Source organism: Vicugna pacos, chromosome 2 (assembly GCF_048564905.1).
Source record: "Vicugna pacos chromosome 2, VicPac4, whole genome shotgun sequence".
NCBI lineage: Eukaryota > Metazoa > Chordata > Mammalia > Artiodactyla > Camelidae > Vicugna > Vicugna pacos.
Genome location: NC_132988.1, coordinates 77,992,140 through 78,006,368, shown reverse-complemented (window position 1 = coordinate 78,006,368; position 14,229 = coordinate 77,992,140). Strand labels below are relative to the sequence as shown.

Below are 14,229 nucleotides of genomic sequence, written 5' to 3'. Positions count from 1 at the left end.
GGCTTCGGGGAGCATCTGATGAGAGAGAGAGTCAAGAGGGAAACCTCTAGGATTTCATAAAGTCCTGTATTAAGGGTAAACTGAAGTTGTCCGCCACCAGGCCCACTTCCATCTTACACCTTTCTTTGCAAAATGTGAAAACGAGTGTAGGGAGAGCAAAGGTCAAAGATTATAGACTTTCAACGACATTTCAAGTACCATTGGTTAGATAAAATTCCCATGACTGTTAAAATATAATCAGGTTTCTTTCTACCAAGCAGCAATTGGTTTCTTATCTTGAGCATAAACTGGAACGATGCCTTTCTGGACAAGATGCCTTAGTCCACCAAAGGACCTCTGAAACTGGGGCTATAAAAACTAAGGAGAGTGACAAGACAGCAGTCCTGTATAATGGATTTAAAGAAAGCTGGTGATAGAAAAAGCAGTAGCACTGTTACTCTAATCAGTAAAAATCAGAGTAAGAATGACAGTAGGGATGGGGGTAGTTCTGCCCTCAACCAGAGGAACATCAGGGTGGTCTAATGGTCTCAGTCCGCATCCTTCCAGCTCTGCGTGCGGAAGAAGCCGGAATACAGCGGCGGTTAAAATGCACACACCCCCGGACCACTGACCTCCCTAACTGGTCTCCTGGCGTCTACTCGGCTCTCAGCGCTACCCTTGGCTCCCCCACCCCGGATTCTCCCTAAAACCCTCCGAGGAGGGAGCGCCGCATCCCTCCATGCACTCACCTCTAAAGTTTTCACTAGGATCTTCATGTAGATCTGGGAGATGCCCAGCGACACCCCAAAGGCCGAAGGCAGGAGTATGAAGCCGAGCACCAGAGTCATCCAGGTGTAAAGGATCTTCCCGGCCAGCTCTGAGCCATCCATGGCTCGGCGCACCCAGAAGGGGTCTGCGGAGGCTGTCCGACCGTGACGGCTGTCCCTGTCCCCAGGTAGTCGGGAGGCAGCTCCGGGAGCAGAGACGCGGAGCCCGGACCCTGAGAGTCAGCGCCGCCGCCTCCCGACACTCACCTCTGCAGGGAAAAGAAGAGAAGGAAAAAACTTTCAGAAGGACAGCAGTTTCCTTCCTTCCTCTTTGGGCTCCTCCTCGTCGCGGATAGTTAACTCTTTCTCCGCTGGAGGTCCAGGCCCCAGCTGAAGCCGCCGCAGCGTGCGCAGACCTGGCAGCGCCGACCTGACGACGCGGGCTCGGGATGAGCGTAGGGACACCGCGGCGTGGGCCGGGCGCACGAGCGCGGCGGCGAAGGCGCCCCACCCTCTGCCTGATTTCCGCTGGGTGGCGGTTTCGACGACCCGGCGGTGACTCAAGGAGGCCCTCCCGGAGCGAGGATCCCTGCGGCGAAGCACGCCGCACCGCCGCACACCCGCCGCCGGCGAAACAGGCGCCTGGCCAAGGACTGCGCCGCTAGCGGGCCGCGCTCGGAAGCCCCGCGCTCTACTTCTGTGCCCTGCCCTCGCCCCACTTCTGTGCCCTGCCCTCGCCCCACCTCCTCCGCCACCCAACAGGGAGCTTCTAGGCGGGATCTGCACCGAAGGCGCCGCAGCCTCCCTGGGCGGCCTCCCGCCTTCCCCGCCGCCCGCCTCCCTCAGCACCCTTAGCAGAGGTCCTTTTGGGGAAGCAAGAGTTTTCATCTGCAAAATGTTAGCATTTTCTCACTCCCCCCCCCATTAACTATTGACGTTTGAGAAGGTCCCCTTTGGGTATAAAACGACCTCTCGGAAGGGCTTTCAAGGAGAGGGAAATGCCCAGGGCTCTGCTGAGCTGCGGTGTCCGCCGCTTCCAGGTCTCCCACACCTCCGTCCCCCGACTCCTTCCCCTCCTTCTACGGAGCTGCGGGCGAGATCTTGCTTATCCGGAGTGGAAAGCTCACTCTCCGCGAGTCGCCTACCTCACTCAGCCGCCGTGTCCCTGGGCCAGAAATTCTTCCGCTGAGGGTCGTTCTCTTCCTGGGACAAGATTCCAACCGCAGCTCCCCCTCCCATTCACCCAATACTCTGCTCACTGAAGCCGCAGAAAAACGGCAGGCCCGCGCAAGGCTTCCCCAAGCGGACGCGCGCCTCCGGGGTGTTCAGTCCCCTGCACCGCTGCCTGGCTAGCAAAATCTTGTACGGGTATTGACTTCACTGCAGTTCATGCCTCTTAGAAACCTGATCTGTTTTTAAGATGAAGCATAATGTTGATGTTTTGTGCTAAATATGTTTATTTCCAGTATTCCAGAAGTGATGTTGAGACCGGAGTAGACAAGAAAATCAGGCTCCGCAGTGTTTCCAGATTCCCCAGGGCTTCAGGTGTTATTTCCAGCTGACAAAACTGGAAGGGCAAGAAAATGGAATTGAAAGAATATTGGTAACAAATCCTGCAAAGTAGGCTGCCCCTGGCCAGGGTGTGGAAAAAATGGGAAGCGGAAGGGAGGAGAAGACCCCCTGCAAAGAATGTTTGTTCTCTGCACCTCCTGCCAGGCAGGTATCACAACCCCCTCCCTCACTAAGAAGGGAAACAAAACCTATTACTTGGTCCTGAAAACCAAGTTCTGGATGAAGTTTCAGGTGCTCAGCTTCTCAAAATTAAACCTCTGGTCTGCCATTTTATGAAAACACAGATGCCAAAATCTTCCCAAAGCCCTTGTTAGAAATAAACATTTAGCACAAAACATCAAGGATTATATGAGACAGGAAGGGGGCAGGGCACAGCCATTCAAGGAATGATACAGCAATTAACATCAAAATGGTAGAAGATTCAACCCCCAGTAGGCCCTGAGGCTCGAGATGGTGGGAAATTTGACTTCTAGCAGATCTTGAGCTTCATTATAGGCCCAATGTAATATATTAAAACAGTAAATAACATGCCCACAGGCACCATGGCAGTCCCAAGGCTAGCTACAAAAGGTCAAAGAGTGGGAAATGGCCAACTTCCTGGGAATCCCAGCCGCTTCCCCAGGCTAGTTAGACTGGTCCTTCCACTTATTAGCATATGAAGCCACCAAGCCCATAAAAATTGGCAACACAGTGCCTCATGGCCACCCACCCTCTCTCTCTCCCTCTTCAGAGATGGCACTGCACACCGTTTATGGAGTGTGTACCTACTTTTAATCTGAGCACCCAACCCCTACACCTCTTGGCCTTTCTCTTGCCTTTCAATGTATCTCTCTGAATAAATCTACCTTTACTTCACTGTGGCTCACTCTTCAGTTCTTTCCTGAGCGAAGCCAAGGGCCCACACTTGGCGGGGCACGTCCCAGGGGCTCAACCGAAGCCTGGGACACAGCCTTCCTCACGTCCCACATCCATTTTTCCTGCATCATATTGACTCACTTAACACTACACATTCAGCCAGAACCTACCCTCCTTTTATTTCCTCAAAGGCGGATGACTAAGGAATGCTGAATGTTTATACCACAGTTTACCCAACAAGTCCCAGTGCAGGCAACTTCGTTTAAAGGTGGCCTTTCTCTACCCATTCAGATGGAGCAGCTAAGTGACCACAATCTTCAATGATTTTTCTCGCTCATGACCAAATTCTATGAACTGGTTTTCCTTCTTTGGTTAGATGATGATGATGATGATGGAAGAATTACTGACCCACAACAAAATAGTGTAATGGTAATAACATGGAATTTGAAGTCTTTGACTGACTCCAACACAGACACTTATTATAAGTTTGAACAATTCATTTAGTCTTCTTTGCTCAGTTTTCTCATCAGTAAAATGGACTTTTTAGGGTCAGATATGATGATGAGTTTTGTGGGGCCAACCGACATCCTTCAAGGTCTACTGACCCCTATTCCTGGGCTCTCAGATGTCTGCCTGCAATCCCTCAACAAATGGAGTACATTCTTTACTGGGTGTGTTTGCTCTGACAAACGAATAACCCTAGATAATGTCTAGACACAATAGCTCAGCCTGGCTTGTTACAGCTCACCTTATCAGAGTCATAAAACCCACAGCCCTTCACTGACCCTAAACTTCTTACCTCACCTACAACCAATCAGGGACTTGTGCACAAGCCAATCAGGCACCTTGTGACCCTATCGTATAAAAGACTCCAACAGCCTGCCCTCAGGGCTCACACAGGCACATCTTTTCTGTGTGGCCTGCCATTGTCTATGGCAGTGTAACTATTAAACTTTTCCTTGTTCTTAAACTTTCCTTGGCCTCTGGTAAGTTCTTTTACCAACCCGCATCTCTGACCACCACGCTATGTCCCACAACAAGTTTGAAATTGCTTTGGTAATGACAAAGCTCCGTGCATAGATGGAAGGCAGCTTGGTGCAAATAGAAAAGCTCTCCATCTTTCACCTGAAACACGGGAGCACAGACAGGCTCCGCTCTGCAGGAGAGGGAGGAGAAGAAACGGTGGGCAGCCCCAACGCTCCCTTTCATTCAGGGCACCGCTCCCCTCTCCTCACATACCTGGAGGCCCTTTCAATTCAAACAGTAGGAAGGATCCTCCCTCTCTTCCTGCACTCAGGACTCCCTTCATTTACTGTATTAGTTTCCTAGGGCTGCCAGGACAAATCACCACACACAGTGACTTAACACCACACCAATTCATCCTCTCACAGTTCTAGAGGCCAGAAGTCTGAAATCAAGGCATCAGCAGGGCCAATCTCCCTCCAAAGACTCTAGGCGTGAATCTGTCCTTGCTTCTTCCAGCTTCTGGTAGCTTCCAGCATCCTTGGGTTGTGGCAGCATCATTCACGGCCTCAGTTTTCACGTGGCCTTCTTCCCTTCTCTTCTTTTATAAAGACACTTACCCTCCTGGATTTAGGGCCCACTCCGATTCAGGATGATCTCAACTTGAGATTCTTCACTTAATTATACTTAATCTACAAAGAATGTTTTTTCCAAATTAGGCCCCATTCAAGGTTAGGATTTGGACATATCTTTGGGGAGGCTACAGTTCAACCCACAGCTCTTACCGTATCTGTGAACTAAGAAAATAACACCTACCTGGAAATGTTGTTACTGGGATTTGGGATTATATAGTTACACTTCAGTCAATATGCAGTTGTGAGTTTGTTAGGACAATTCTGTTTTTCACCTATTGACCTGGCATATACTTTTATTTTTTTTATTTTCGGGGGGGAAGTAGGCAATTAGGTTTATTTTTTATGTATTTATTTTTAGAGGAAGTACCTCTGGCATATACTTTTAATGATGCTTCCTTTCACTCTCAAAAATGTCCTAGTTTGAGCGATAAATCACATGATTCCCTTATGCTTACATAACTTCTAAGATCCCTTCCAGTCCTAAAATATTAGACTCTTTGATAAAACTCACTGCCAAGTCCATGCTTGACCTCTTGTCAACATTTGAGGCCAAATAAAGTTGTATAGGGGAATGAAGAAAAGGGACTGATTAGCAGCTAGTCCAGAGTTTCTCAAACTTTAATGCGGGTAGGAATCCCTGGGGCTCCTGGGATTGAAAATTCTTCCTAGGGCTGGAGTGGGACCTGGGATTCTGCATTTCTAATGAGCTCCCAGGTGATGCTGAGTTGCTGATGTACAGCCCACACCTTGAGTAGCAAGCCCTTTGAGTGTGGACAGAGAGGGGAGTTTTATATTTAACTGATAACAAAGGCTGTGGGAGTCCAGATAAGTCTCAGGGAACCAATGCAAGAAGAATTGACTCTGAAGCCCTAGCTCCTCCTCAACTGAAAACTCCTGTTCTTTGCATCTTCATACCCCTGCTTTGACAGCAGTTGTGGACAACCGTGAACAGAAGGGTTTGGGCTAAAAAGCCTTGAGCAAACGTCAGTACTCCCATGAATAGATGCCTATGACAAGTAAGATATCACAGTTGGAGCCAAATGACCAATACTGACGTCACTTAAGAGGGAGAGTAGAACTGAGAAACCTGGGGGTGAAACAGATTGCTGAAGCATTTCATTAAACAGAAAGGTTTTGCATTTTTTGTCTCCAGTCTCTGTGTGAGACCTCTCTTTTCTCTAATCTCACACCTCTCTTGAGCCTTCATCATACCTTGCCTTGATTTGTGTATTGGCTTCATCCTTCCACTATAAACTGCATAATACCAGAAACCACATCATTTCTCTGTAGCCCCCTCCCATTACTCCACCCCGTCTCCACCTGCAAAGAATTTTACTTTAAGCCACACTACTACTGTTCAAAGCCAGCAGACGCCCTAATGATCACAAATTATAATCCAAATATATTGAATAGCTGAGGCTAGACCTTGAAGCACCCCAACTTTAACTCTCATCACAATCCAAAAAAACTTTCTACTTTGTGGGCCCCTCTCAATAAATTTTACCCGACCTGACTTTATATTCCTTCACCATGCTCTCACATAAGGGTAAAAAAGGAAAATAACCTTTGATATTGGTTCCCACACATATTCCCTAGGTTTCTGCTGGTGTAAATTGGAAAAATCATGCGGTTCTCTTGGACCACAGTGCACCTTCTCCTGGAGGTGCCTCACAATTTGTACTTCACCTTTTGGGTCCTGTCGGGAGTTGAGTTTAGCTCCAGCTGTGGAAGCAAAGCATGATAGAGGCAGGTTCTGAGAAGGATCAGCAGTGTTTTGTGGGGCACATACTTCAAGGGAGGCCATGACAGGTTCTTTGGACAGAGGTAGAAAGCTGCTTCTCCTGGCAAAGATGACTCAGCAGAATTTAGGGGTTCATTGTCCTCAGCTTCATCAAGATCTGCCCCTCTGTGTCCCCATGCCAATCTTCAGGATCCTGTTCCTTGCCAATCAGCACCCTCACTTTCGTGTTGTAATTCAGCCACTCACAGGATGGGGTTCAGAAATCTTGGCCCATGGTGACAGGAGATGAGATTTTTCCTTCTGGAAGGATATAGAAGTTTTCAGACCATTGCTATAGAGCTCATCCTGAGAATTTGAAGCCCTGACCTAACCTTTTTCTTTTCTCTACTGCTGGAGGGCAGTTAGGAGCAACTAGCCAACTTCATGATATCCCTTAGCTTGAGTAAAATGTCCTAGTATGACTATGCGATTATGCTTTACATCAGAAATTGACACACTGTAAAATGACTATGCTTCAATTTTTAAAAAATGCCTAGGGTATCAAATACATAGTCACTCAAAACTTTGTCTTCTGTTGCTATTGATTAGAAGTATCCAATGGCCATATTTTGTTTATCTCTTACGTATTATGAAAAGGACTACTAGTGCCCTCTTTAGCACTGAAAATAGAAGCATTAATGCCTTAAATCTAACTAGATTAGAAAATCAACTTCAGAAAACTAATCCTTAGAATTCTGTTCTTAACCACTTCTGCTAGCAAAATTCCTGTCGGGGTTAAACCAGAGAAGCAGAATACTGGGAGATATATATTAAGAGAGTTACTGCAAGGAAATACACAATTCTGGGGGCTGGCTAGGCAATCTGAAATCTATAAGACAGGCTTCCAGGAAGGGCAGGCTGAAATTCTCAGGCACAAGAAGCTGCAGTCCACAGGTAGAATGTCTTCTTCTGTAGAGAAGCCTCAGTTCTGCTTTTCAGGACTTTGGACTGATTGACTCAAGCCCACTCTGGTTATCTACGATAATCTCCCCTACTTCAAGTCAACTATATACTTTAATCACACCTACAAGATAATGTCACTGCGACACCTACATTAGTGTTTGAGTAATTGAGAAGCGTAACCAGGTGTACACATCAAAAAGACCGTCAGTCACACATGTGAGAAAATAAAGGTAAAAAAGGAAAATAACCTCTTAGTATTACTATTAAAACAGCTGTGACTTCATGCACCCCCTGAAAGGGTTTCAGGGACCTCCAGGAGCCCCTAGGCTATCCTTTGAGAACTACTAACCTACATACATATATTTCTCCAACAAAAAAATACTAGTGCATGGAGGCACATTGCTTACAGTGGAGTTGCCTAAAACCTCATACCTCATTTAATTTATTTGTATTAAATTACATGGCTAACATAGTGAAAAGAGCCAACTCTGAATAGTAGGAAGCTTTCTGAGATAGGGAAACATAAAATGGTTTTTCCTTCTAGAGGTCTCAGTTCCTGGAAGTTCTCTCAAAGTATGGACCTCTCCTTCCCTGAATGTGATTCTGGTATTTAAAGCTAGAGTGCATATTTTCAATAGCTTAGCCCTAAAAGCCAAACAATGACTTCTTCCATGCTCAGTCCAAGAAGCAATGAATCTTTCCAGTATGGAAGGGAAAACTGACGTGATGAGAGACAGTCTATCTGTTTCTGGGATGGAGCATTCCCAGTGAAACTTTCAAGGATAATTTTGACACACCCAACTTTTTCTTTATGGACCAGCTTAGAACCTAATTCTTTTATCTAGGATGTGACCCCCTGGTATTAATCTACCATCTGACTGGCAACCATTATCATAGGACGTGATATCTGAACCTACTATATCAAGTACTATCTCCAAAACAGTAGTTAGAACTAATGGTGAAAGTTTTTCATCCCAGGGCACACTGTTATGACATAGTGATATACTCAACGCACACTTGCTAAATTGAGTAGAATGCTCCAAAAGGGCAAGAACGAAGCTTCAGGGAGTATATACACTTGAAGAAGAAGCCTCTGACCAGAAAATCCAGGCTCTCCTTTTCCCAATCCATTTATTCACTGAGTACATGTAAATCAGCAGTCAGAAACTAAAAGGCCTTTACAAAGATCCATACAATGTTTTTTAGAAAATTTGAATTGATTACTTACCTATTAAAATATACACACTAAAATTAAAATTTCTGGATCCTGTTATAATCAGGCATCCCTGAGCTCCCATTCCCTCAGGACACAACCTCCCCTGTATACTCTGTCTCCATTCCCCTCATGGTCTTTTGTCACCACCATGGCATTGATGTATTTATTACAGTAGAAAAGAGTTAAGGGGAAAATGACACGTACTTGATACTTAAGTATTTATCAAAATTTTTCTCAACCACAGCCTATTTCCTCATTTTCATTACCTGCCCAGCCTCTTTCAGTAGGTATTTGAATTTGAATACAAATAAATTTCAGTTTGTCTTGGTTAGTCAGAATTTCTTCCACTGGGAATTCTGTTACTCCATCACCACCAAAGCTTTACATTTTTCAGTATTCCTAAGAGCTGGCTCTTATGAAGAATAAGATTTTTTTTTCCTTTTCTCTTTCTTTCTTCCTTTTTTAATTTAATTTTTTAAAGAAAGTTTAGAGAAGTTTGTTGGCCAAGTTCCTTGTGTGCCCAGAAAATATTAAGACAGAAGACTGCACCACAGAGTTTGGCACCTCTGGGGAAGGACAGAGAGATGATAACAAAGAAAAATAAAATTGGAGAATAATAAGAATATTGGCAGAAGTTTCCTGTAAGAAATCACTCACTTAGGGAAGGTCTACTTCCTCAGGCAGTTGTAGCCACTTTTATCCCCAAGAATACCCATAACTTACCAATCTTCCCAAAATATAGCTCCCATTTTGGAAGAATCATTGCATTATTATAATAACTACTAAAACCTTTAATGGATTTTTTAGTTGACTTTGTATTCAAAATTTCTGTATAGTAGCAACATTTTGCTCAGATGCTGATACTATATCTCGCCTTCTGACCTTACCTGAGGGTGGATAAAGTCCTCATCTCTCTGCACCATATCTACAGGCACACGCACAAGCACATATGCGTGTACATAGGTCTTGGCGGTTTGGCGATTACAGGAATGATTTCATGATTTATAGTTCTCTAATGATACAATCCCACACCGAAATTCATTCATGATTGAAAAAATTGTCATGGAGATTGATTTTCTGTCTATTGTCCTTAAAGTATTTACATTTCAGGGAAAATCTAAAAACTTCTCAAAATAAAAAATTTTAAAGACCAAATGTAGCTCTGAATTATATATTTGGTAATAATTGGAAACTGGTATTTTAAGTATTATTCAAGGGCATACCTTCCCTTCACTAAGGCAGAATAAAAATAAGTAGATTCGTAGTTAAAGACAACAGTCAGTTTTCTCCCAGAATTGGTCTTGGAGTCTTTCATTCTACAAGTTTATAAGTTAAAACCTTTTTTCAAATCATGGAAGTTTTCTTTAATTAATGGATTGCGGTCACCACCCTGTAATATATAGTGCTAAAGTTCACATCTGTATTTTGAGCAGAGAGCAACTAGCTGACAACAACAATTAAAAAACAACCTCCTGGCTAATTAATAGCTTCAATGCACTCTGGCCTCTGTTGAAAATAAAATCTCTTCAACTCTCATGATGACTGTTACAACACAGTCCCACTATTTACAACGCTTCACCCATTACTCTTTATTTGTTCCCTCTTGCTATCTCCTCCCTGGAGTCCTGAAGAAAAACACCCCCTTTATCAAACCAGAGTTTAGTGAGCAAAGCTTAAAATAGATAGTGGGGCCAAGCACTGCCCGGTTGATTTTTATGCTTCAATTATTTCCACGATTCTTATTGTTATTTTAACAAACAAAAACTTTTTTGTTTTACTTAAACTTAAATCCATCAAGTACTGTTCTCATTAGAAGATTAACAACATTTTGGGCAGAACCTCAACATAAATGCAAAGGAAAACAAGTAATACAACCTTGTCCATGAGTAAACGTCAGGTAAAGACCATCATCGCCCCAGTGCTTCTCAAAATGGAGTCCCTGGAACCCCCTGGGGGACACAGACATATTTTCGGGGATCCTAAGTCCTCTATGAGTAAGTAATGGCCATCCACTCTTTTATTCAATATTTATTAAATTAATTTATACAAACATTTTAGAGACCTGAGATTTCTCTGGTTTGAGCATCCCAGGAAACGGTGATATGGTTCTGAATTTGACAAACTTAAAGCCAGAGGAAGTATTTTTTGGAACCAAGAGAAGCCCAGCCTATGTGTCTGTCACTAAAGATGTTAAAAAGCAAATGGCTGAAAGATGAGTGACCAACATCTGGTCCCTCCCCTGGTCAAGCTACATGATGACACGAGTCAGCCCCTCTGATTTCTTTCTTTTTCCTGATTCCGCCTGGACTCCTGACCTTCCTTCTTTAAGCAGGCTTTTCAGTGAGGTCACAGGTTCCTTTCATGTTAGTCATATTCTGGTCATTCATCTAGGAAATTTACTCTAGTCCTTACATCTCTTTGGTGACACATTTACCAGTTTTTTTTTCTAATGGAGTTTTTTCTGCTTCAAATAACCCATTATGCATAATTTCATTCATCTTCTTAAATCATTTTTGGAAAAAATTGAGAATAAGTCACCAAGAAAAGAAATGATGAGCAAAGAAATGGTCATATACATTATTTTGATTCTCAGAGGATGTACTTATTTCCAAGTTCTGGTGATCCTGGGATGTCTTACTCCATACTCTGTATAATGACTTTTTAAATAATCTCCTAATGGAAATGTCCATTCATTCAATAAGCAAATATGGAAGGCATACTATGTATATGCCAGATATTGTGCTAAATCTCAGAAGTTTAAAGAAGAATGAAAAGGTCTGGTGCATGTGAAGAAATTAACTAAGAAAGTCCATAAAGAGAGAGTAACCTAGAATGAATCCACTTTTGCCCCTTCTGATCCATTTTCCACGCTGCTACTGGAGCAGTTATTTTGAAAGCAAGCATCAGCGTATTTGGGGTTACGCAGTCTCCCGGTCATGTGCAAGACGTCAACAGTCCAGCATGGGCTGGGCTGTGCAAGCCCAGTCTGGTTCCTCATCACTGTCTCTTCTGGCACAAGATGAAGACTCCTGCTCCTCGGCCCTGGGGCAAAAACTCTGTATCTCCTGCAAGCAATTCCTGAATACGCCCACACCCACCTCCCCAAGGGTAAGCCCCCTTTGCTATAAACATGAACTCTGGGTATAAGTAAAATCACAGCGAAAGAGAATGTGACAATGAAGGTATGTATGTTCATGTACAACTGAAAAATTGTGCTCTACACTGGAATTTGACACAGCATTGTAGAATGACTATAACTCAATTAAAAAAAAAGTTAAAAAAAAAAGAAATTTTTCTCACCACAGAAGTAAATGAGTCTCAGTGTGCAATAATGATTCACCTATCTACAGTCCGAGCGTTAATTAAGACTTCCATCTAAAACATCTACAAAAGAATAAAAACTTTAAAAATCAACGGAACATCTACAGTCTTGTTTTTCTTTCAGTTTTCTCCTAAAAACAAAGGGTAAGTACTTGCTTTACATTTGTATAATCAAAGGGTGCATTCAGGTGATTTCCCAGAACAAAGAAACAGTTCACTGTTGACTCAAACAAAGATTCTAAAATATATATTAATTTTCTCTGTCAGCTCAGGTAACCCTTTCCACAGCTTTAGGTCTGGGCTTCCACCCCTGGTGTTCCTTTGGCTGGACACTGGTTCTTTCCCGGCCCCTTTTCCTCCCCAGCATCTAGGCTGTTGAGAAGACTTTTCCTGATCCCAGCACTAGGTGGGGCAGATACCTTAGTTATCCTTGCTTCTAGCTTTTTTAAAATTATTATTTATTTTTTCAGTAGGGAAGGTAATTCAGTTTGTTTAGTTTTAGAGGAGGCACTGGGGATTGAACCCAGGACCTCATGCATGCTAAGCATGCACTCTGCCACTTGAGCTATACCCTCCTCTACTTCTAGATTTTTGTATTTTTCCTACAAGTGTTTATCAGAATGGTAATTCTGTCATCATATGAGATTATGTCTCTAATGTTTCTGTCTCTAACTAGATTATAAATTCCATCAGGCAGACACTATTTTATTTTTCCATGTACCTTCAGTAGCTAGCATGGTACCTGACTTAAAGCAGATATTTATAGTAGTGAATTCATGAATACAAGGAAAGCAGAAGGCAACATTCCTGCCCTCCAAGAACTTAGAATCTTACTGAGGAAAGAAAAAAATCCAAGAAACACCTAACTAGCTCAGCAGTCATTAATTAAGAACCAAAATTTATTCACTCCACAAATATTTATTTAGTGTCGACTTTGATCTAGGCACTATCCCAGGGACTGAAAATAAAGTAAGGGTGGGAGGGACAGATAAATAATCTCTATCTACATAAAGCTCACATTTTAGCAAAATGGTTGATACTGAGGGGGAAATAAATCTACGGGAGCAAAAACAACTTTTTACAATGGAGAAAGACTCAAGGAGAAACTAGAACTCCCACAGGTGGAGGGTAGATTTGCAGAAAAAAGAGAAGGCATGAAAGGGTCTGAATGTTTGTGTGCACTCCCTCAAACTCATATTTCTAGTCCTAACCCCCCAGGATGTGGTATTAAGAGGTGGGGCCTTTGGGAGCTAATTAAGTCATGAGAATAAAGCCCTCAAGATTGAGATAAGCTCCCTTACGAAAGAGACCAACAAAAGCCAGCCCATGTCTTAGGCCATGTGACATCACAGTGAGAGGAGGTTCTCATCAGACACCAGACCTGCTGGCGTCATGATCTTGGACTTCCCAGCCTCCAGAAGTGTAAGAAATAAATGTTTATTGTTAATAAGCCATCCAGTTTGTGGTATGTTTGTTACAGGAGCCTGAACAGACTAAACAAAGCAGGGATATAAGAAAATAAAATTCTGTAGAGAAAGAGCATGATCTTGCCGGAGAGTGGAGAAAAGATTGTGGTTCAGTGCAGTGGAAGATTAGGTGGATTACACAATTAGGCTTTTAAATAGCAGAGTCATCTGCTGCTTTAGGAAATGTGTTAATTTTCTAGGACTGCCTTAATCAACTACCTCAAACCAGTTGGCTTAAACAACAGAAACTCATTGTCTCACAGTTCTGGAGGCTGAAAGTCCAAACTCCACTGGGCAGGATTGGTTTCTTCTGAGAGCCAGGAGGGAGAGTCTGTTCAGTGCCTCTTTCCAAGCTTCTGGTGGTCTGACTGCAATTTGATGTTCTTCCGTTTGTATTTGCATCACCCCATCCCTGCCTTCATGTTCACAGGGCATTCTCTTCGTGTGCACATCTGTCTCTTTATATGGTATTCTTTTTATAAGAACACAAGTCATCCTGGAGTAGGGGCCCACACTTCAAGGCAACTTCAGTTTCCTCATCTCTAAAATTTGGATAATAAAAGCACCTATTTTATAATCTCCTGTAAAACAGTGATTTACAAACCTGAAGATGATCAGAACCACCTTTTCAAAAATGCCAGTGCCTGGTGATTCCAATTCATTAAGCTCTGTCCTAAGACCTGGAAAGCAATATCTAAAAGGTGCTCAAGGGTTGCTAGGGGTTTTGGGGGCAAGAAATGGTAAGGAGATCAATTGACCAGGCTTACCTACC

At 43.4% G+C, this 14,229-nt stretch overlaps 1 protein-coding gene across 4 annotated transcripts in view; it reads right to left on the bottom strand.

Annotated features, from left to right (window-relative positions):
• Positions 1–2,073, bottom strand: part of GPAT3 (glycerol-3-phosphate acyltransferase 3) — a 58,539-nt gene extending 56,466 nt beyond the window's left edge. The window contains exons 1-2 of one of the 4 annotated variants that reach the window (XM_006198276.4): positions 1,892–2,073; positions 729–1,015 (exon numbers count right to left, since the gene is read on the bottom strand). In XM_006198276.4, the coding sequence (XP_006198338.1) occupies positions 729–869 (141 nt within the window). In that variant the 5' untranslated portion in view covers positions 870–1,015; positions 1,892–2,073. Of the gene's footprint in view, positions 1–728; positions 1,438–1,891 lie in introns of those variants that run through there. The other 3 variants (XM_072942532.1, XM_072942541.1, XM_072942546.1) reach the window with 3 other exon arrangements.
• Between the last annotated feature and the right edge of the window lie 12,156 nt (positions 2,074–14,229).